At 51.2% G+C, this 21056-nt stretch overlaps 1 protein-coding gene across 3 annotated transcripts in view; it reads left to right on the top strand.

The window, feature by feature from the left end:
- Window positions 1-15169, top strand: part of HIF3A (hypoxia inducible factor 3 subunit alpha) — a 31063-nt gene extending 15894 nt beyond the window's left edge. For all 3 annotated transcript variants that reach the window (XM_084770755.1, XM_084770754.1, XM_084770756.1), the window contains 7 exons: window positions 2523-2635; window positions 3308-3498; window positions 5373-5474; window positions 7107-7378; window positions 9614-9725; window positions 11525-11606; window positions 12942-15169. In XM_084770755.1, coding sequence (XP_084626881.1) covers window positions 2523-2635; window positions 3308-3498; window positions 5373-5474; window positions 7107-7378; window positions 9614-9725; window positions 11525-11606; window positions 12942-13039 — 970 coding nt within the window. In that variant the 3' untranslated portion in view covers window positions 13040-15169. The remainder of the gene's footprint in view (window positions 1-2522; window positions 2636-3307; window positions 3499-5372; window positions 5475-7106; window positions 7379-9613; window positions 9726-11524; window positions 11607-12941) is intronic.
- The last annotated feature ends 5887 nt before the right edge of the window (window positions 15170-21056 follow it).

Below are 21056 nucleotides of genomic sequence, written 5' to 3'. Positions count from 1 at the left end.
CTGGCTGATACTGATGACTGAAATTAACACTGATGTGACCTCAGACAAGATGGAGGGGGCTGCTTGCTCCTCCCTCATCTACTAGGGACCTCGGCATTGAACCAGGGCTTGTATAACAGGCTGTTTGTCCACTGAGCCATCTCAATGGCCTCTCTTCTTTGTTTTGTGTGTGTGTGTGTGTGTGTTTGTTTGTTTGTTTGTGACAACGTATCTTGTAGCCCAGGCTGATCTCAAACTCATAGCACAGGTGGTGGCGGCACAAGCCTTTAATCCCAGCACTTGGGAGACAGAGGCAGGGGGATCTCCGTGAGTTCGAGGCCAGCCTGGACTACAAAGCAAGTTCCAGGTCAACCAGAGAGCTATTACACAGAGAAACCCTGTCTCAAAAAACAACAACAACAACAAAAATCAAACTCATAGCAATCCTCCTGCCTGGGACTCCTCCCAGGTGCTGAGATTACAAACAGGAGCCACTCGGTCCAAACCAACAGTTCCTTTCCCATGCTGACGAGTAGCCACTGGAGAAAATAGACCATCCATGCATTGGCTGGCCGGGGGACTTTGGCTGTTTCCTATTTTGGGGACTTACACAAACAGCCAGTGTAAACATTCCCATTTGAGATTTTGTGAGAATGCACATTTTCATTTCTCCTGCATAAACATCCAGGAGTGGAATGGGGGGGGGGGGTATCGTACCCTTCCATACAGTTTAACGTTCTAAGGGGCTGACAAACCGTTTCCGCAGTGCCGCGCCATTTTTGCATTCCCTTCAGCAGCCTATGGGAATCGCCGGGGTCCGCACGCTTGCCAACATGTTCCCCTGCTGCGTGTTTTTTATTTTTAGTAATTCAGATCAGTAACATCTGGATTAGAGCTCCTGCTTCGAGTGGCCCAGTGAGGGGCTGGAGGAACGGCTGGGGTCGAGCTCCTGCGTGGGAGAGAACAGCTGGCGGGGGGGGGGGGGGGGGGGCGTTAGCTCAGTGGGAGGACAGCAGTCCCGAGCCCGTGACCCACACGGCTCAGAAATGGCCGAGCTGAGACTTGAACCCAAGCTGCTGGCTTCAGAGCCCTTGCTATCAAGCCCTGGGTGGTGCAGGTGAGCTGCGAGGTGTGCGTAGGATGAAAAAAAATGAACGGGTTCACGTAGCCTGTATGCATTATGTATGACACCAAGTGCTTAGGGGGTTTTGTGGGTGTTCGGTGTCAGCAGGCGTTCCCCCGTGTCTGCGTGTACCGAATGTGTGCCTGTGTCACTGTGTCTACTGCGTCTTTCAAGGGGATAAAGGCAGCTGGCTTACACGGATGTCTCCAGGGCAGGTTTAGCGAGGGTAAAGATTCTACTACTAACTTCTCCATGAGCTCCTGAGAACACCGGCCGCACCTGCGTTCGGCGTTCAGGGAGGCTTATGCTAATGAGATGCAAATGAATGCACGGTTCTCAACCTCAGACCCACTCCCCCAAAGCCGGTTTACCCAGGCAGCGTTTGGGTTGACTCCAGACCCCAGAAACTGTGGGATGGAAGGTGCGGGGGAGGGAAGAAGGGTCTATTTATAAACCCGTTCCCTTGAGGAAGATGCTGTCTATGAATAGAAACTTCTTAAATAAATGCTTATTCATAGAAATATAGCTATGAGTTCTTCATATTTGGAAATGTAATGAAGAATATGTTAAATTTTTTTTAAGTTTTTTTTTTCGGAGACAGTCTTTTTTTTTTTTTAACCGAGTCTTTTTTTTTTTTTTTTTTTTTTTTTTGGTTTTTCGAGGCAGGGTTTCTCTGTGTAGCCTTGGCTGTCCTGGACTCACTTTGTAGACCAGGCTGGCCTCAAACTCACAACGATCCGCCTGCCTCTGCCTCCCAAGTGCTGGGATTAAAGGCGTGCGCCACCACGCCGGGCTAACCCAGTCTTTAATAGACCAGATCAACACTAAATTAGCTAAGACTAATCTTGAGCCCCTGACCCCCTTGCCTCAGCCTCCCAAGTCTTGAGGTTACAGGCAGTGGCACTGAGTGTTATGCTATGTTCTGTTTCGTCTTGTCCAGACAGGGTCTCCTAGTGGCAGTTCCAGCCAGCCCTGTAACTCTCAAACTTCCTGCCTCGGCCTTGCAAGTACTAAAATGTATGTTGGCTCCACCACTCCAGGCTTATAATTTCCTTTCAACCTCATTAGAGGAGCTAGGGGCGTAGCTCAGTAGAAGTGAGTTTGCCTAGCATGCTTGAGCTCCTAGGTTCAATCCCCAGCACAGTAAACAAACAAACCGACAAATAAATACCAATACAGGTTGAGTCTCCCTTAGCTGAGGCCAGCCTGGGCTACGTGAGACTCATCTCAAATAAAACAAAATAAATCCTGGTGAGACTGCAGTGTGGGAAATTTGTTGTCTGGCAAATTCTCTTTAGCCCCTGGGTGAAATGGCCTCTGTAGAAGACACTGGAAGCAACTGGGGGTGGGGGCACGAAAAAGGACCCTCTCTGACTCCCGCTCTTTTTTCTGCCTTGCCCCTCCCCCCCCCCCCTCCCAGCCGCGTTGAAGAGACGGGAGTGGTGCTGTCCCTGGAACAGACAGAGCAACACACTCGCAGACCCCCTCAGCGGGGTACCTCCTCGCAGAAGGGTAACCCTGGCAACGGTCTAGGTATGGGTCCAGGCCATTGGGTCCTTAAGACTCCTAGAAGAAAGGTCAAAGGCATTCACAGGGGCTCAGCAGGCCCCCTGTGGACGTGTCTGCTGCCTCTCTTCCCCTTGTCTTCCCCTTGCTCCAGCCAGAGCACACCGACTTCCTCTGGGGGGGGGAGGGGGGGAGAGAAGGCGGGGGGGGGGGGGGGGGGAGAGGGGGATGCTGCTTCTCCCTCCAGTTCCCCCCCTTATGTCCACCAGTGAGATGATTGCTTGAGTTTCCTGTCCCCCTTCCCCTCCTCCCACTGTGGTCCCCTGCAGCTCACACTTTCCTACTCCTTGGGTGGGGGGCGGGGGGAGGCGATAAGGCGTTGAGGTGGGGGTTATGTCGTCAATCTCAACACCCAGGAACTGAATGGCCAGGCGCTGTGGGCAGTCACTGGGCCCTTCTCCCCACCCCCACCCCCACCCCAACCCCAACCCCCCCAAGGACCCCACAGCAACCTGGCTGTGAAATGGCCCAGAATAAGGCCTTTCTGCTTGCTACTCCTGTCCAGCAGCAAACGCAATGGCCAGCCTGGTGTGCTGCTGTAAAGGTCGCCAGCATCCTCTAGGCTTAGCCCAACCGGACCGGGTGTGTCTGGCCTTCAGCCCTGTGTAACCACGCCGCTGTGTTCCGTTCATCCTGCAGACCCTCCTGCTCCCCGGATCCTGGCGTTCCTGCACCCTCCGGCCCTGACCGAGGCCTCCCTGGCTGCTGACCCTCGCCGGTTCTGTAGTCCAGACTTGCGCCGCCTTATGGCACCCATCCTGGATGGGCCTCCCATAGCCGCCACCCCCAGCACCCCACAAGCTACACGGAGATCCCGAAGTCCTCTTCCGGTAAACAGTTGTCACCTGTCTGAGCACGCAGAACCCCGTGCTGCTTGGGGCCTCTGGCTTAGACCTTACTGTTCTCTGTTCTCAATTTCTGCGTCTTAGGGAGGAGATAGACTTTCTCTAGGACGCGGGTTACAAGACAGATATAGTGACACATACTTGGGCAGCCGAGGCAGGAGGGATGCGTTTAGGAACAGCCTAAGCTACACAATAAAACCTTGTCTCGCCTGGCGGTGGTGGCACTTGGGAGGCAGAGGCAGGTGGATCGCTGTGAGTTCGAGGCCAGCCTGGTCTACGAAGTGAGTCCAGGACAGCCAAGGCTGCAAGGAGAAAGACTGTCTCGAAAAACAAACAAACAAAACAAAACCTTGTCTCAAAAAATCAAACAGCCAGGCATGGAGGTGCACACCTGCAATACCAGTAGTTTGGGAGACTGAACCCCTAAGAGTTCAAGGTCAGCCTTAGCTATATAGTGAGCTCCAGAGCAGCCTGGAATGAGACCTCGTTGCTGTGACAAACTGTCCTGACAAAGGGGCCTGGAGAGGTGGCTCAGTGGTTAAGGGTGCTTGCTCGGGAAGATCACAAGAGTTTGGTTCCCAGCATCCATCCTGGGTGGCGCATAACCACCTGTTAATTCCAGCTCCGGAGGATCCAACAGCACCCTCTTCTGGACCCTGTGGGCACGCTTGTGTGCTCTCTCTAGCAGTGCTCTTTCTCTCTTCTCTTCTCTTCTCTCTCTCTCTCTCTCTCTCTCTCTCTCTCTCTCTCTCTCTGTGTGTGTGTGTGTGTGTGTGTGTGTGTGTGTGTGTCAGGAGAGAAAGGGTTTATTTTGACTTGCAGTTCCAGGTTTTATTTTACCGTTGCAAGGAGGTCACAGTGACAAGAGCTTGAGACAATGGGTCACACCACATCCGCGGTCAGGGCAGAGAGAAATGAGTGGGTGTTTGCTCTCTTGTGCACAGAATCGTTTCTCCATCATACAGTTCAGGACCCCTGACAAAGGAATGGTGTCACCCACAGTAGCTGGGGTCTTCTCACATCAATTAAGTTTAAAGTGTGATTGTGTGTATGATCTGCATGTGTATGTGTGCACCAGATGTGTGCCTGATACCTGTAGCAGTTGAATTTTTTTCTGTTTTGTTTTGTTTTTCGAGACAGGATTTCTCTGTAGCCTTGGCTATCCTGGGCTCACTTTGTAGACCAGGCTGGCCTTGAACTCACAGTGATCCGCCTGCCTCTGCCTCCCGAGTGCTGGGATTAAAGGCGTGCGCCACCGCCCAGCCTTCCTGTGGCAGGTGTGAATGGGGCATCAGATCCCCCAGAACTGGAGTTGTGGCTGGTTTTGAGCCACCACGTGGCTGCTAGGAATCAAACCTGGATCCTCTGGGAAAGCAACAAAAAAAGTTTAACTACCAAGCAATATCTCCAACCCCTACCTCAATTACCACAAGAACAACACCCACTTACATATCCGCAGGCCAACTCAGCATAATCTCTCTTCCTAGGTGACTCCAGGTTGTGGCAGGCTGACAATAACAGCTAACCATCACAGACCCTGCCTTAAAATAACAAACAAACAAACAAACAAACAAATAAGCTCAGAATGAAGGGGTACCATCTGTAATGCCAGAATTTGGGAACTGGAGGCGGGGGAAGATCCAGTGTTCTAAATCCTCCTCAGCTGCATTGTGACACCTTGAACTGCAGGAGATAATGTCTCAAAAAAACAAACAAACAAACAAGCAAACAAATAAATCACAAAGGTTTGCATTGCCATCTGAGCCTGTGCAAGCTCCAGCTTAAGAGCACTGCCTCAGCCCAAGCTCTTCCTGTCAGCTCCTCCTCAGACTCGGTGACTCTGCTCTGTTTCCCTCCAGGCTGATCTCCCAGATCAGTTGCTTGCGGGCTTGGAGAATGCACACAGATTCTCCACCGCCCGGAAAAACAAGACTTCCGAGAAGGATCAAGATACAGCTCAGGTGAGGACCGGCGTGGAGGGGTCAGCTTATCTGGCTTTACAGAAGGCTGGATGGATGCGGGGATAGATAAAAGGATGGATGGGTGATGGATGTTTGTGTGGGTGGCTGGATGGATAAAGGCATGGATGGATGGATGGATGGATGGATGGATGGATAGGTAGATAGATGATAGATACATAGATAGATAGACAGATAGAGAGATAGATGATAGATGACAGAGAGATAGAGAGACAGACAGATGATAGAGAGATAGGTAGATAGATAGATAGATGATAGATAGATCACTGTTTCATTGGATGGGGATGGGAACAGGAAGACAAAAGAGCAGAGAGGGAGACATAAAGAGAGACAGGCCTTGCAAAAGGTGGCGCACGCCTTTAAGTCCAGCACTTGGGAGGCAGAGGCAGGCAGATCTCTGAGTTCAAGGCCAGCCTGGTCTACAGAGTGAGTTCCAGGACAACCAGGGCCACACAGAAACCCTGTCTCAAGAAAAGAGAAAGAGGGGGGGGGGAGGGAGAGAGAAAGAGGGAGAGAGAGAGAGAGAAAGAATATGATAGAGACAGTGAAGGTATGAGACGGGGCAGGGCCAGAGAAAGAGACACAGAACCAAGCATCCACACAGAGACAGAGACTTGGAAAGACCCAGAGACAAGAAGAGGAAAGATGGAAAGAGATGAGGAGAGGGAGAGACAAGACGAAGAGATGAGTTAAGAAGAGACAGAGACAGCCAGGTGTGGTGGCGCACGACTTTAATCTCAGCACTTGGGAAGCAAATCTCCCAGGCAGATCAATGGGAGGCGGATCTCTGTGAGTTTGAGACCAGCCTAGTCTACAAAGTGAGTCCAGCACAGCCAGGGCTGTTACACAGAGAGACCCTGTTTCAAAACTCCAAAAGGAGGAGGAGGAGGAGGAGGAGGGGATGGGGGGCAGAGAGGAGGAGACAGAGATGAAGAAGGGGGAGAGAGACACACACACAGCAAGGGGAGATTGGCAGAGAGCGAGAGACAGACATAGAAATAGATACAGAGAGAAGAAGAGATAAAGAACAAAGCAATAGAAAGACAGGGACAGGCCGGGTGGTGGTGGCGCACGCCTTTAACCCCAGCACTAGGGAGGCAGAGGCAGGTGGATCTCTGTGAGTTCGAGGCCAGCCTGGTCTACAAAGTGAGTCCAGGACAGCCAAGGCTACACAGAGAGATTCTGTCTCAAAAAAAAAACAAAAAACAAAAACAAAAAGAAAGAAAGAAAGAGGAAAAAAGAAAGAAAGACAGGATCAGAGGCAGAGACACGAAGACACAGAAAGAGAGAGACACACAGAGGCGAACAGTGACACAAATGACAGCTATCACAGTTATCCTGTCTTACAGCTCAAGGCAAAAGACACGGCAGAGTCATGTCCTTTTATACCCAGGCCACCTGCTCTCTGGAAGGGGCCTGTACCCAGAGAGCATCCTGAGGCACCTTGGGAACTGACTACCACAGTCCTTGTACCCATTTGAGAGATAAAGAAAAGGTTCACCCTTCAGGCGAACACCTCAGAAGAGTGAGCACCCAGAAACCAGCCTAGGACACCGCCCCCTAAACCCCCAGGCCATGGGTCCTGCTGTAAACTCCCTCCTGCCCCACTTACAGGACCCTGACACTCTGGACTTGGAGATGCTGGCTCCCTACATCTCCATGGATGATGACTTCCAGCTCAACTCCAGCGAGCAACTGCCCAGAGCCCACCGCAGACCTCCTAGGGTGGCCCGCAGGCCCCGCGCTCGGAGTTTCCATGGCCTGTCGCCCCTCCTCCCTGAGCCCTCCCTGCTGCCCCGCTGGGGGAGTGACCCACGACTGAACTGTTCCAGCCCCTCCAGGAGGGATCCCCCCACAGCCTCCTTGATGCCTGGAACTCGGAAGAGGTGAGACACAGCGAAAGGGAGACAGAACACAGGTATATAGCATGTCCCTGCATGGGCTGGAGAGATGGCTCAGGGGTTAAGAGCACTGCCCTGCTCTTCCAAAGGTCCTGAGTTCAATTTCCAGCAACCACATGGTGGCTCACAACCATCTATAATGAGATCTGGTGCCTGCTTCTGGTGTGCAGATGTACATGCAAGCAAAAAACTATATAGTTAATAAATAAATAAATCTTTAGAATGTCCCTGCATCAGCTCCATCCCTCAGGGTGTGTCCAGTCCCCATCTCTCCAGCCAGGCCCTCCATGCTCCCAGCATATGGCAGGTCTGTAGCCCTTTACCTGGCTGGCCTCCCTACTGGAGCCCCCTCCACTGCTCTCCTCTTTTACCCAAGTCCCATGGCAGTGAAGAGTCCAGCATTAGGACAGACTGACTTAGTGACTGGTTTTGTTACAATGAGAAGAAATTGGGGCTGGAAATATAGCCCCACAGTAGAGATCTTGCCTAGGATCCCCCAGTGAGGAACTGGGGGCATGGCTCAGTGGTAGAGCCCCTGCCTAGAATCCCCCAGTGAGGGGCTGGGGGCATGGCTCAGTGGTAGAGCCCCTGCCTAGAATCCCCCAGTGAGGGGCTGGGGGCGTGGCTCAGTGGTAGAGCCCCTGCCTAGAATCCCCCAGTGAGGGGCTGGGGTGTGGCTCAGTGGTAGAGCCCCTGCCTAGAATCCCCCAGTGAGGAACTGGGGGCGTGGCTCAGTGGTAGAACCCCTGCCTAGAATCCCCCAGGGAGGGGCTGGGTGTATGGTTCGGTGGTAGAGCCCCTACCTAGAATCCCCCAGTGAGGAACTGGGGGCGTAGCTTAGTGGTAGAGCCCCTGCCTAGGATCCCCCAGTGAGGAGCTGGGGGTGTGGCTCAGTGGTAGAGCCCCTGCCTAGGATCCCCCAGTGAGGGGCTGGGGGGTGTGGCTCAGTGGTAGAGCCCCTGCCTAGGATCCCCCAGTGAGGGGCTGGGGGGTGTGGCTCAGTGGTAGAGCCCCTGCCTAGAATCCCCCAGTGAGGGGCTGGGGGCGTGGCTCAGTGGTAGAGCGCTTACCTAGAATCCACAAGTTCAGAGACCTTCAGTCACATGTTTAAGGTGACATAACTCAGCCACTCACTAGGAGACTCTAGGTAGGTGTTCAACTATTAAGCCATACTCCTATCCCCCTCACTGATGGGTTCTTGGCAAGTTCTCTAGTGCTGAGCACTATTGTCACTGTGAGGAGGTGCATGGATAGATGGGTAATTAGAAAGATGGGGGGGAGACTTAGTGAATGGGCAGGTGGGTAGGCAAATGGTAAATGGATGAATGGGTAGATTAAAAAGTATCAATAGCCGGGCGTGGTGGCGCACGCCTTTAATCCTAGCACTTGGGAGGCAGAGGCAGGCGGATCACTGTGAGTTCGAGGCCAGCCTGGTCTACAAAGCGAGTCCAGGACAGCCAGGGATATACAGAGAAACCCTGTCTCAAAAAGCCCAAAAAAAGCTGGGCGTGGTGGCGCACGCCTTTAATCCCACCACTCGGGAGGCAGAGGCAGGCGGATCGCTGTGAGTTCGAGGCCAGCCTGGTCTACAAAGTGAGTCCAGGACAGTCAAGGCTACACAGAGAAACCCTGTCTCGAAAAACCAAAAAAAAAAAAAAAAAGGCCAAAAAAAAAAAAAAGTATCAATAGATAAGTGGATGGGGGCTGGAAGGTGAAGGGGAGGTTAGCTGGATGAGTGGGCAGGTGGATAAATGGAAGGGCTCCCTGGATAGATGAATGGATGTCCACACGGATCTTCAAAGAATGCACGAATCAGATGGGTGAATGGAGGGATAGATGGACCACCAGAGGGATGAGTAAGAGGACAGAATGCTGGATGAGTGAGCAATTGAATAAAAGCTTTCACGAGTGAACGGGTGAGCGGCTGGATGAATGGAGCGAGTGAGTAGCTGGGGAACAGAATGGAGAGATGGGCGAGTGGATGGACAGGCAGGGGTAGGAGGGAAACAGGGTGGGGCAGGTTCATTGCGAAGAAAGTGACAGGTCCCGCCGTGCAGATGAATGAGAGGACGCTCGGTAGGTGGACGGGGGGACTGGTAGGCATGCGTGTAAAGGAATCAACAGGTGTGCGGGGAAGGGCATCATTGGCGTCCGAGACACAGGTGCCCCACCCCTGCCTGGGTTTGCTGTGCTGGGAGAGCCTTGCCTGTTTCTCTACAGGGCCTTGGCCCAGAGCACAGAGGACAAAGGGGTGGAGCTGCTGGAAACCAAGCCCCCCAAGCGGACCCCCAGACTAGAACCTGGAAGCCTCCTGCTGCCTCCCCTCAGCCTGGTAGGTTTATAGACTTGGGGTTGTGGTGGCCGGCGGGGGAGGGGAGGGCTTCTCCAACCCTCTTGTAGCCAGCAGATTTCAAACCTCCTGTTTTATAAAACGGGAAAACCATCCAGGGCCAGGGGCTGGCTGAAGGTCAGATGGGAGATCAATGGTCCAGCTAGAGACAGGACCTTGATCCTCTAAGGGCTGCCAATGGGCATGAAATGACTTTGCAAATCCATGGCTAATGCCAAGAAGAGCCATGGAGTAGGTCGAGGGGAGTGAGGCAGTTCGTCACACGAGCCACCATATGGTTGCTGGGAATTGAACTCAGGACGTCTGGAAGAACGGCCAGTGCTCTTAACCACTGAGCCATCTCTCCAGCCCTGGCTTATTTCTTTTTTCTTTTTTTGGTTTTTCGAGACAGGGTCTCTGTGTAGCCTTGGCTGTCCTGGACTCACTTTGTAGACCAGGCTGGCCTCAAATTCACAGCGATCTGCCTGCCTCTGCCTCCCAAGTGCTGCCTGGCTTATTTATTAAAGCCCCCCCCCCGGCTTATATGACTTCCACAATGCCTCCCTGTCTCCCACAGACTTTCTCAGCAGCAAGAACTAGTTGAATGTGAAGGGCGTGGCCAATAACACCAGTAACTCACATTTACTGTGTGCTGATTAACTTATTTAATCCTCGAGAGTACAGCTCGGTAGTATTTACTAATGATGATAATAAATATGACTGTGGTGAGACAATTACATGGGAGAATTAAAACCGCCATTATCAGTCAGCCTAGATAGCACGCTTAGGTGGGCTGCTGAGAGGAATTTACCGGTGGCAAGGTCGATGGTGTGAGTACAGCGTGTGTGGTCCAGAGGGCTGCCGTGGCATTGCAGCAGGGACTACCCCTCGCCATTCTGGGCTAGCACCTTCCAGAATGTTCCTCAGCCAACCCACAGCAGGCCAACAGGGAAGCAGGTAGAATGCTGCCTTCTTCTTCCCACCTGCACGGGTCGCCCCTTGTCTGCCGAATCCAGCAGGAAAAACATAGCACAATTGTGCAGTAGTGAGCTCAGCGTACTGGGGCACAAGAGGCAAAGAAAGGAGGAAGGACCACCCAGAGGATGCCCAGAACAGTGATTTCTCCCAAAGTCTCTCAAATGACTGGTACCCACCAGACTCCGATGAACCACTGCACCATACTGTCTTGTAGGAAATTTGATGATGATGATGGTGATGATGATAATGGTGGTGGTGGTGGTCGTTGTGGTAGTGATGATGATGGTGGTGGTGATGATGATGACTATGATGATGACAACAAGAACAATGGAGTTTATGATGTTAAGGATGCTGATGATGGGCTGGAGAGATGGCTCAGTGGTTAAGAGCGCCGCCTGCTCTTCCGAAGGTCCTGAGTTCAATTCCCAGCAACCACATGGTGGCTCACAGCCATCTGTAATGTGATCTGGCGTCCTCTTCTGGCTTGCAGGAGTACATGCAGGCAGAGCACTGTATACATAATAATAAACAAATAGCTCTTTTAAAAAAAGGATGCTGATGATGTTGATTTTAATAATGGTAACAAAGACGATGATGATGATGATGGTAATGATGGTGGTGACGATAGTTGTGGTGTTGGTGCTGCTGATAGAGTTGAAATGCTGATGCCAACAGAGCTAATGGGACAATGAGGCCGATGATGATGATGATGATGATGATGATGGTGGTCGTGGTACTGATGATGACATTAACGGTGACACACTGATACTGAACCCTGATTGATGATGGCAATGGTGACAACTCTTGTCTCCCTCACTCCCCAGAGTTTCCTCCTGCAAGGTCGACAACTCCCAGGGAACCAGCAGGATCCCAGGACCCCACTGCTGGATTCGCGTGAGTCCTTGGGTGAGTCATACAGCCTGGGTATACAGAAGCTTCAGGCTGCTTCCTCCCTGATGGTTCCATAAATGATTGAGAGAAGGACGGGGCCGCCTTAGAGGAGGGTGAAGGAGAGCAACGTAGTTAGGGTGTTTTTTTTTTTAAGATTTATTTATTTATTTATTTAATATACCAGAGGGCACCAGATCTCATTATAGATGGTTGTGAGCCACCATGTGGTTGCTGGGAATTGAACTCAGGACCTCTGGAAGAGCAGTCAGTGCCCTTAACCTCTGAGCCATCTCTCCAGCCCCCTAGTTAGGGTTTTTTGTTTTGTTTTGTTTTGTTTTTTCTGTGATAAAACACCATGAGCAAAAGCAAGTTGGAGAGGAAAGGGTTTATTTCACTTACACGTTCACTCCCCATCACTGAGGGAAGGCAAGGCAAAAAGGAACCTGGAGGCAGGAACTGACGCAGAGGCCATGGAGGGGTGCTGCTGCTTACTGGCTTGCTTCTCCTGGCTTGCTCAGCCTGCTTTCTTCTACAACTCAGGACCCCCGCCCCGCTGCCCAGCCCAGGGATGGCCCCACCCACACTGGGCTGGCCTCTTCCCCATCAATCACTAATTGAGAAAATGCCCTCCAGGTCTGCCTACAGCCCAGTCTTATGGAGGCATTTCTCTCAAGAGAGGTTCCCTACTGTCAGGTGGCTCTAGCTTGCGTCAAGGTGACACAAAACTATCCAATGCAAAGAGTGCCCACAGCCCTGTGGAGAGAAAGAGAGACCTTAAGGAGGGTAAGAACTTACCAAGGCTACCCCTTGGGGTGGAAGCCAAGGTCTCCTGGACCCAGACAGGGCTCCACTTCGGAACTTGGCCAAGTTGAAATAACTCCACAGGGCAATTCCCAAGCCATGTGGCTTTGGGACGGCTGCTTGTGGAACCTCGGCTCCCCCCTATGCGTACGTGGGGACCTATGACTGCAGTTCTCACGCGGAGGGCCTGTTTGGAGAAATGAATTGTGGAGGCACTGCATGGGCAGAATTCACATAGTACCCGCTCAAGAAACAAAAACACCTCCCCCTTGCAGCTGCGCGGGGTGGGGGAGGGGCTGTGCTGGTTCTGTAACCTTTCCAGGCGGTTGTCTTTTTATATGGTGATCATCCTCCTGCAGCCACCAAAAGCCTTGGCTTTCCTTGAAGCCTCAGGTGGGGCGCTCTGGGGCTCGAACTCAGATTGTCAGGGTTTGCAGCAAGCGCCTCTCTACCCACTGAGCCACCTTGCCAGCCTGCCTTCCTGCTTTTAGATGCAAGTGCATATATGGGTGCTAATTCTCTCCTGATTGGTCTTTCCTCTCTCTGCAGGCCTAGCTCCCTCGCTGCTCGCTCTCTACCAGCGTGAGGAAACTATGCAAGCCAAGAACCACTTTCCACCAGCAGCAGGCTTAGCCCAGGCCCACTGAGTCAGCCCTTCTCTCGGCTCCCTTCTTCTACCCCAGAAAGAACTCAGCCACACTCCACACCGGCAGCCCACACCCAGGATGGGGCCTCTCTCCTCTGAGTGCGCCCCCCCCAAGCCAGCCTCAGTCCTACCTCAGTTGCCTCCCCCCCGCCCCAACCGTCTGCCTTCACCTAGTTGGAGGCTTCTTAGGTGCTTTCAGCTCAGTGACCTCCGGGAGGGGGTGTGGGACCCCCCCTCTACCTCCTCAGGACTTCCTTCCGGGTTCTCCATAATTGGTTACCTCACCAGCCCTTTCTCTGACTCTCTTTGCTTTATTTGGGGAGATGAGGGGATGGGGGGGTCAGGGATCTGTCTCTGATCCTGGTTTTATGGAGCTTGGACAACTGTAATCACACTTACATCACCCCACCCCCATCCCTCTTTTTCACTTCTCTTTGTCCTCTTCACAACAAGGTGGTCAGTCACTCTGAATTGCACAGGGTCCACAGCAATGTGGGACTCCGATCTTTGCCTTCCTCGGTGACAACTGCAGGGAGACTCTGAGCCAGATCTCACCCCAAGCAACTTGCAGAGTCTCAGCCTCCCAGCTCGGCCTGCCCTTTTTGCCTCTGGCTTCTTGCGAGGCCCGGCCCTGCCTCAGTAATGATTGCATTTGTCATCTTCCTATTTGAGGGGGAGCCAGCAACTTCCTCCACTCAACAGACCGGTAACCTCAGACCTCTGGACCTAGGATGCTTGACGCCCGCCTTCACTGTTTTTAGACCACACAACCCCTGGCCTTCCCTCATCCTAGGCTATACCACTTTCTCTCTTCCCTGATTCTGGACAACAAGACCCAGGACCTTCCTTGCATGCAGCCCCTGATCTTTGTTGGTTCTAGATTTTGTGCCCTTGGGTCTTCCCTGGTTCTGGAGGCCTGTGGGCTCTCTGGGTCTAGATTCTCTGCTTTTCTGGTTCTAAAACATACAACCCTTGGCTTTTCCATAGCTCTTCGACTCCATCTTTTTCTGTTTCTAGACTGTGAGGCCTGTGACCCTCTTTGGGCTCTGGACTATGTCACCAGCAGTCTTCTCGAGTTCTAGGCTTATGAACCTGGCCTTCCCTTGTCCTAGACACTGTGGTCTCTGGCTACCACGGTTCTAAAATATGTTATAACTGCCTTTGGTTCTAGACTGTGTGACCTCTGACCTCTGGTTCTAGTCTGTATGTTCTCCAGACTCTTGCCTGATTCTGGACCGCATGCTTTGTGACCCTGCTGTGGTTCTAGACCGTGCCACTTTTCTAGCCTTTTCTCTAATTCTAGACCATAGGCCCCTCTGGCCTTCTGTGTTTCTCAAGCTTCCTAATGCTGCAACCCTTTAATACAGCTCCTCATGTTGTGGTGACCCCCCCCCACTGTAAAATTATTTCATTACCACTGCATAACTGTAATTTTGCTTCTACTATGAATCATAATGTAAAATCTGATATGCAATCCCCAAAGGGGTCACAATCTGCCAATTGAGAACTGCTGTTCTAGACTATACAGCCCATGATCTTCTTTGATTCTAGGCTGTGCTGCCCCTGGTCTTCACTGGTTGCAGACTATATGACCACTAGCCATCTTGGGCTCATCCTGGTTCTAGACTGTGCTATGCTTGACCTCCCCCAGGCTCTAGACTCCATCACCTCTGACATGGTTTGCTACAGACCTCAGTTTCTTCAAACCCCTCTAATTTCCAGATCTCACAGTCTCAGCTCTTTCTTGGCAGGCTCTCACAACCCCCGGATTCTGCTGGTTTAAAGCGGGGGTTTGAATTAAGTCATCCATAAGGCTCTCTGGCTCTAAAGCCCACAACCACCAGAATCCTCTGGCTTCAGAATTCATTCTGTAATTTCCTCTGGTTCTCAGGTCCTCTGTTCCCTGTCACTGCAAAGTGCTTGTGAGTGTGTGTGTGTGTGTGTGTGTGTGTGTGTGTGTGTGTGTGTGTGTCTGTGTGTGGTACCGAGGACTAAAGTCCAGAGCCTTGCACATGCTAAGCAAGCACTCTACTGCTGAGTTAAATCCTCAGTCTTTTCTTCTTCTTCTTCTTCTTCTTCTTCTTCTTCTTCTTCTTCTTCTTCTTCTTCTTCTTCTTCTTCCTTCTCCTCCTCCTCCTCCTCCTCCTCCTCCTCTTCTTCTTCTTCTTCTTCTTTAGTAGATTTTGTATCCAGCCACTTTGCTATAGCTGTTTATCACAGGCAGGAGTTCCTTGGTAGGATTTTTTTTTAAAGATTGATTTATTTGTTATTATGTAGACAGCGCTCTGCCTGCATGTACATCTGCAGGCCACAGGAGGGCATCAGATCACACTATAGATGGTTGTGAGTCACCACATGGTTGCTGGGAACTGAACTCACGAACTCTGGAAGAGCAGTCAGGGCTCTTAACCACTGAGCCATCTCTCCAGCCCCTCCTCAGTCTTTTCTTTCTTTCTTTTTTTTTTATTTTGAGACAGAATCTTTATCGCTTTCTCAGACTAACCTTGAACTCAACACTGTAAGCCTAGGCAGGCCGTGAACTCCCATTCTCCTGCCTTAGCCTCCCAAGGAGCTGGGAATTGCAGGCCTTTGAGACTGAGCCCAGCTGATGTTACTGTTGATGATTCCTGTTTCTGGATCCCACAACCCCCAGCTTCCTATTGGTTCCAGTCTTCCTGACCTGTAAGGTATTTGGTTTCAGATCCAGACCTCATTCCTAGATCATCTTGGTTCCAACCCTCATGATGTTTAGGTGTCTGCAGTCAAGAATTCAAGAATTGCTTTCCCCCAGTAGGGAGGGGAAAAGCGAGATTTATGTCTTGAACGGGGATCTGGCCCTTCTGAAGCCAGACACCATGTGCCCCTTCTCTTGAATTCTAGATTTCAAGGCCGGGTGGTGGTGGCGCACGCCTTTACTCCCAGCACTCGGGAGGCAGAGGCAGCCGGATCACTGTGAGTTCGAGGCCAGCCTGGTCTACAAAGTGAGTCCAGGACAGCCAGGGCTACACAGAGAAACCCTGTCTTGAAAAAACAAAAAACAAAAAAAACCAAAGAAACCAACTGATAATATCTTGCCTTATATATTTCTCTAGTTCCAAACCTAGATTTTTTTTCCCCACCCCTAATTCTAGATTTTAAGATTCTAAAATCCCTGTGGATTCTAGAATTTGGTGTGGGCTTTTTTTTTTTCCCCCCAGGGAGGAGGAGGTAGGGTCTCATGTAGCTCAGGCTAGCATCCAACTTACTATGTAGCCAAGAATGACCCTCCACCTCTCGAGTGCTGGGATTCAGAGCACTCACCAGCGTGCTCACTCTTCAGTGTGTTGCCAAGAAGGAAACCCAGCTTTGCCCAGGACAAACTAGCACTCTACCAACTGAGACACATCCCCTGCCCTAGGCTTTTTCTAATTCTGTCACTACTCAGGAATCACTGGGGCTCTAGGCCTCATCCTTTCCAGCCGCCTCTGGCTTCCGATCCTACTTCCGGTTCTAGAGTGCAGCCTCCGGATGGTTCTTATTGTAGAATCTAGACCTCGTCACGTAGACTCCCTTGACCTAAGATCTCACACCTCTTTGACTCCCTGGCTCCAAGGCTAATCCTCCTAGCTCCATCCTGGGCTTCCCAGCCCTCCAGGAACTTGTCTCAGTTCTTTCCTTTTCTGTTTTGTTTTTTGTTTTTTGAGACAGGGTTTCTCTGTGTAGCCTTGGCTGTCCTGGACTCGCTTTGTAGAACAGGCTGGTCTCGAACTCACAGCAATCCGCCTGCCTCTGCCTCCCGAGTGCTGGGGTTAAAGGCGTGCGCCACCGCCGCCCGGGGCCCTCAGTTCTTTCTATAGCCTTCAAGTCTTCCCATCCCGGATCCTCTGTTCATGTTCATGAATTTCACGCTCAAGTCCCTTCAGTCTCATGGCCTTAAAAATGCTCTACCCTCAAATCTCTTTCACACCCACCCCAAGCCTTCAGGCATGCATTTAACCTGTACTAGGGACCTGGGGCACTGCTCCCCTCCCCAGAGGGGAATCACTAATTCAGCCGCACAGGCACACGCACAGCCCTATCTGCATTTCTTGGGGGTGGGGAAAGAGGGCAGGACCCCTCCATTGGCTCCCACTAGCTATGCGTCTTCCTAACCCCCAGCCTCCCCTTCTACAATGGTGCTATTGTTGGTCTTCCACAGGAAAAAGTTCCCCTCTCTCTTCCCCCCTGTTTACCCCTCTCTGAAAGGCACTACTCAATTTGTCTTGTCAAGTGGCGGCCTGTCCAGGTGCTATCCTGAACCCTCTCTCCCCTCATCGGTGTTATGGACCTTCCATGGAAGCTACTGTCCTGGCCTAGGAGAGAGGGAAGGACATGGCCCAGTCATAGCTTGGCCCAGAAACCCACAAATGTCTGTCTCCAAAACCACCATAAAGACCTCGCCTTGGTAGGCACCAGAGAGAACGTGTGCTGGCTCATCTGTGGGGTGGCTTTGGCGGTTGTGGGTGTATTGTGTACCTGATATTCCTTGCTTGTTTGTGGAACATGAGACAGAGCCTATTGTAGGCCAGGCTAGCCGCAAACTCACGATGTAGCCAAGGATGACCTTCAGCTTTGATCCTTCTGCCTCCACCTCTTTGTTGTTGTTGTTGTGTTTTGTTTTGTTTTGTTTTGTTTTGTTTTTGAGACAGGGTTTCTCTGTGTAACCCTGACTGTCCTGGACTTACGTTGTAGACCAGGCTGGCCTTGAACTCACAACGATCCGCCTGCCTCTGCCTCCCAAGTGCTGGGATTAAAGGTGTGAGCCACCACGCCCAGCTGCCTCCACCTCTTCAGTGCAGGGTTGCACCACCACATTTGGCTTCCATATTATTTTATGAGTGTGTGTGTGTGTGTGTGTGTGTGTGTGTGTGTGTGTGTGTGTGTTGGAGCATGGGTCTGTTTGTATGCTGATATTGTTATTTTGGGTAAACATGTGGGTCTTTGTGTAATACTTCTGTGTTGGGAAGATGCATGATTCCTTCTACATGTCCATTATTTGTGTAGCCTTGTTTTTTGGTTTTTTGAGACAGGGTTTCTCTGTGTAGCCTTAGCTGTCTTGGACTCGCTTTGTAGACCAGGCTGGCCTCAAACTCACAGTGATCCACCTGCCTCTGCCTCCCAGAGTGCTGGGGAATCTCACAGCTCCCGGCTTACTTGTGTACATTTTTGAATCGTGGTTTTCCTTTTCCTTTTATTTGTTTTGTGTGCGCTGAGTTGGGGTGTGCATGCATGCCATACATGTGGGACATCAAAGGACATCTTGTAGGAGTTGGGTCCTGAGCATCAAAATCTCAGGCCCTCAGGCTTGGTGTTGGCATCTCTATTTGCTGATGCTTCTCTGTAGCCTGTGGGGTCTGTTTATGTTTGTTTGTTTAATGCAAGGTCTTACATATCCCTGGCCGGCCTTTAACTCACTATGCAGCCAAGAACAACTGATCATGCCGCCTCTATCTCCCGAGTGCTGGGATTACAGGCAGGCTTCACCACACCGGTTTTATTCGGTCCTGAGGACTGAACCCAGGAGCCAGTCAAAGGTTCTACCAATTCTACCTTTAATCCCAGCACTCCGGAGGCAGAGGCAGAAGGATTTCTTTAAGTTCGAGATCAGCCTGGTCTACAAAGCGAGTCCAGGATAGCCAAGATTACACAGAGAAACCCTGTCTTGAAAAACAAAACAAAAAAAAAAAAAATTTTTTTTTTTGATCGACATCTCCAGCATGGCACTGAGATTTTTTTTTTAAATGTCTGTGTGAAGTTGTGATACTGCATATGTGTGTGGGACTGTTTAGCACAGTGACTCCAAAAGTGTGTGTGTGTGTCTGTGTGGGAGATTGTGAGTCTGAAGACTCCTGTGTAGGAGGGTGTGTCTGTACGTGTCACTCTTTTCCCTCTCTCTCTCTCTCTCTCTCTCTCTCTCTCTCTCTCTCTCTCTCTCTCGCTCCCTCTCTCCCTCTCTCTCTCTCCCATGTTCCACACAGGAACCCAGGCAAGAAAACCACTTTCAAGTTGCTGCACACGCGGTGCCTTCTGCTTTAAGTGTCTTTCCTGAGGATGTGCTTCAGTTAGCAGAATGACTGCCTAGCGTGCTTGGAGGCCCTTGGGTTCCATCCCCGGAGTCACATAAAAATGAGTGCAGTGGCCGGGACCTGTAATGCCAGTGTGCCCTAGCTGAAGGCAGTTCAAGGTGGTCCCCAGCTACACACTGAGTTTAAGGCCAGCCGAGGCTACGTAGGACCCTGTCCAAAAAAAAAAAAAAAAAAAAAATTAGTCCTTCCTCCTCTGCTCTGGTTTGCTTGAGTCCTACTTCAAGTTTCGGTTCTAACACTCCTCCGGGAAGCCGTTGTTGCCTCCCCCAGTTGGACAAGGACCTCCTGAACCCCCTAAACTCCTTTCTTCGTTCCAGCTTTATTCACTCTGTTGTCCTGTAAGGTACACTATATGGAGCATATGTTTGTCTGGCTCTCAGTTAAACACCGTAACTCATATGGACTTTTTGTTCCGTTAGGTGAGAAGAGGGGGGTGGGAGGGGGGGAGGAGAGAGAGAAGAGAGGAGAGGAGAGGAGAGAGAGAGAGAGGGTCTTACACTATAACCATCCAGGCTGCCCTGCTGGCCTCAAAACTCATGGCAGTCCTCCTCCTCAGCCTTGCTGGGACTACAAGTGTGAGCCACCAGGCCAGGGTTCTCTTAAAGCTCTTCTACACTTGTATGCTGCCCTAGTCATGGCTTCCTCTCCTGTAAAGAGGAAATAATAGACAGGAAGGTGACTTGCCCAAGGTCATACAGCCTCAGGGGAAGTCTTAGCTGGATTCAGATCTATTAGAGCAGATAACTGCCTTTAAAAAAGAAAGAAAGAAAGAAAGAAAGAAAAGAAAAAAAGAGCCAGGTGTGGTGGCACACGCCTTTAATCCCAGCACTCAGGAGGCAGAGGCAGGCAAATTACTATCAGTTAAAGGTCAGCCTGAGTCCAGGACAGCTAAGGCACAGAGAAACCCTGTCTCAAAAAACCCAAAAACCAAGCTGGGCGTGGTGGCGCACGCCTTTAATCCCAGCACTCGGGAGGCATAGGCAGGCGGATCGCTGTGAGTTCAAGGCCAGCCTGGTCTACAAAGCGAGTCCAGGACAGCCAAGGCTACACAGAGAAACCCTGTCTCAAAAAAAAAAAAAAAAAAAAAAAAAAAAAAAACCAAAAACCAAACAAACAAACAAAAGAAAAGTCACTATCCTACATGATCCCACCGGCCCTGACAGAGGCAGTCATATAGGTACTGTGCCTAGAAATTAGATTCAAAGCCCCGTGCAGTGGTCCACACTTGTAATCCCAGCACTCTGCGAGACAGAGGCAGGTGGATCCCTGTGAGTTCAAGGCCCAGCCTGGTCTACAAAGGGAGTCCAGGACCACCAGGGCGCTACATAGAGAAAACCTGCCCCCCCCCCAAAAAAAAAGAAAGAAAGAAAAAGAAAAGAAAGAAACTAGGTTCAGATTCCCACTTGCAGTGTGATTTTTCAACCTGTGAATTTCAGTGCCCTTATATGTAAAAAGGACAAGGTACCAGGGTGATTGTTGGTTGGGGTGGAGGTAAGGGGGGGAGGGTCAGGGGTCAAGGGTCAGGCTGCCACACAGCCTAAAAGCACTTAAGTGTTTGTGTCTAGCCTGGGAAGGACTTAAGCTAGACTAGGAAGTTACACAACACTTGGGGTCTAAAGGGAGCAGTGGGGTCTGGAGATGTTGCTGGCGGCTAGACTAGTCACGGCTTCTCATCAGAAAAGAGTTTGGCTTTTTCTCCTAAGGGAGTTGGGGAGCCATGGAAGGCAGGGGCGGGTGCCAGTCTTACAGTGTTCCCGCAAGACGCCTTTAACTGCCATATGGAAGGTAAACCGGAGGAGGGAGGAAGGATGCAAGCATCAGAGGAAGCTGAAGCTCTCTTGATCCAGGCAAGGGAAGCGCAGGCAGCAGCAGAGGTGGTCCTTTAAGAGACTCCACCGGTGTGGTTGTCTGTGT

Source organism: Acomys minous, assembly GCF_964271855.1.
Source record: "Acomys minous genome assembly, chromosome: 20".
In the NCBI taxonomy this organism is placed as follows: Eukaryota; Metazoa; Chordata; class Mammalia; order Rodentia; family Muridae; genus Acomys; species Acomys minous.
Note: the sequence above shows the minus strand (reverse complement) of the source record. Positions and strands in the feature narration are given on the sequence as shown.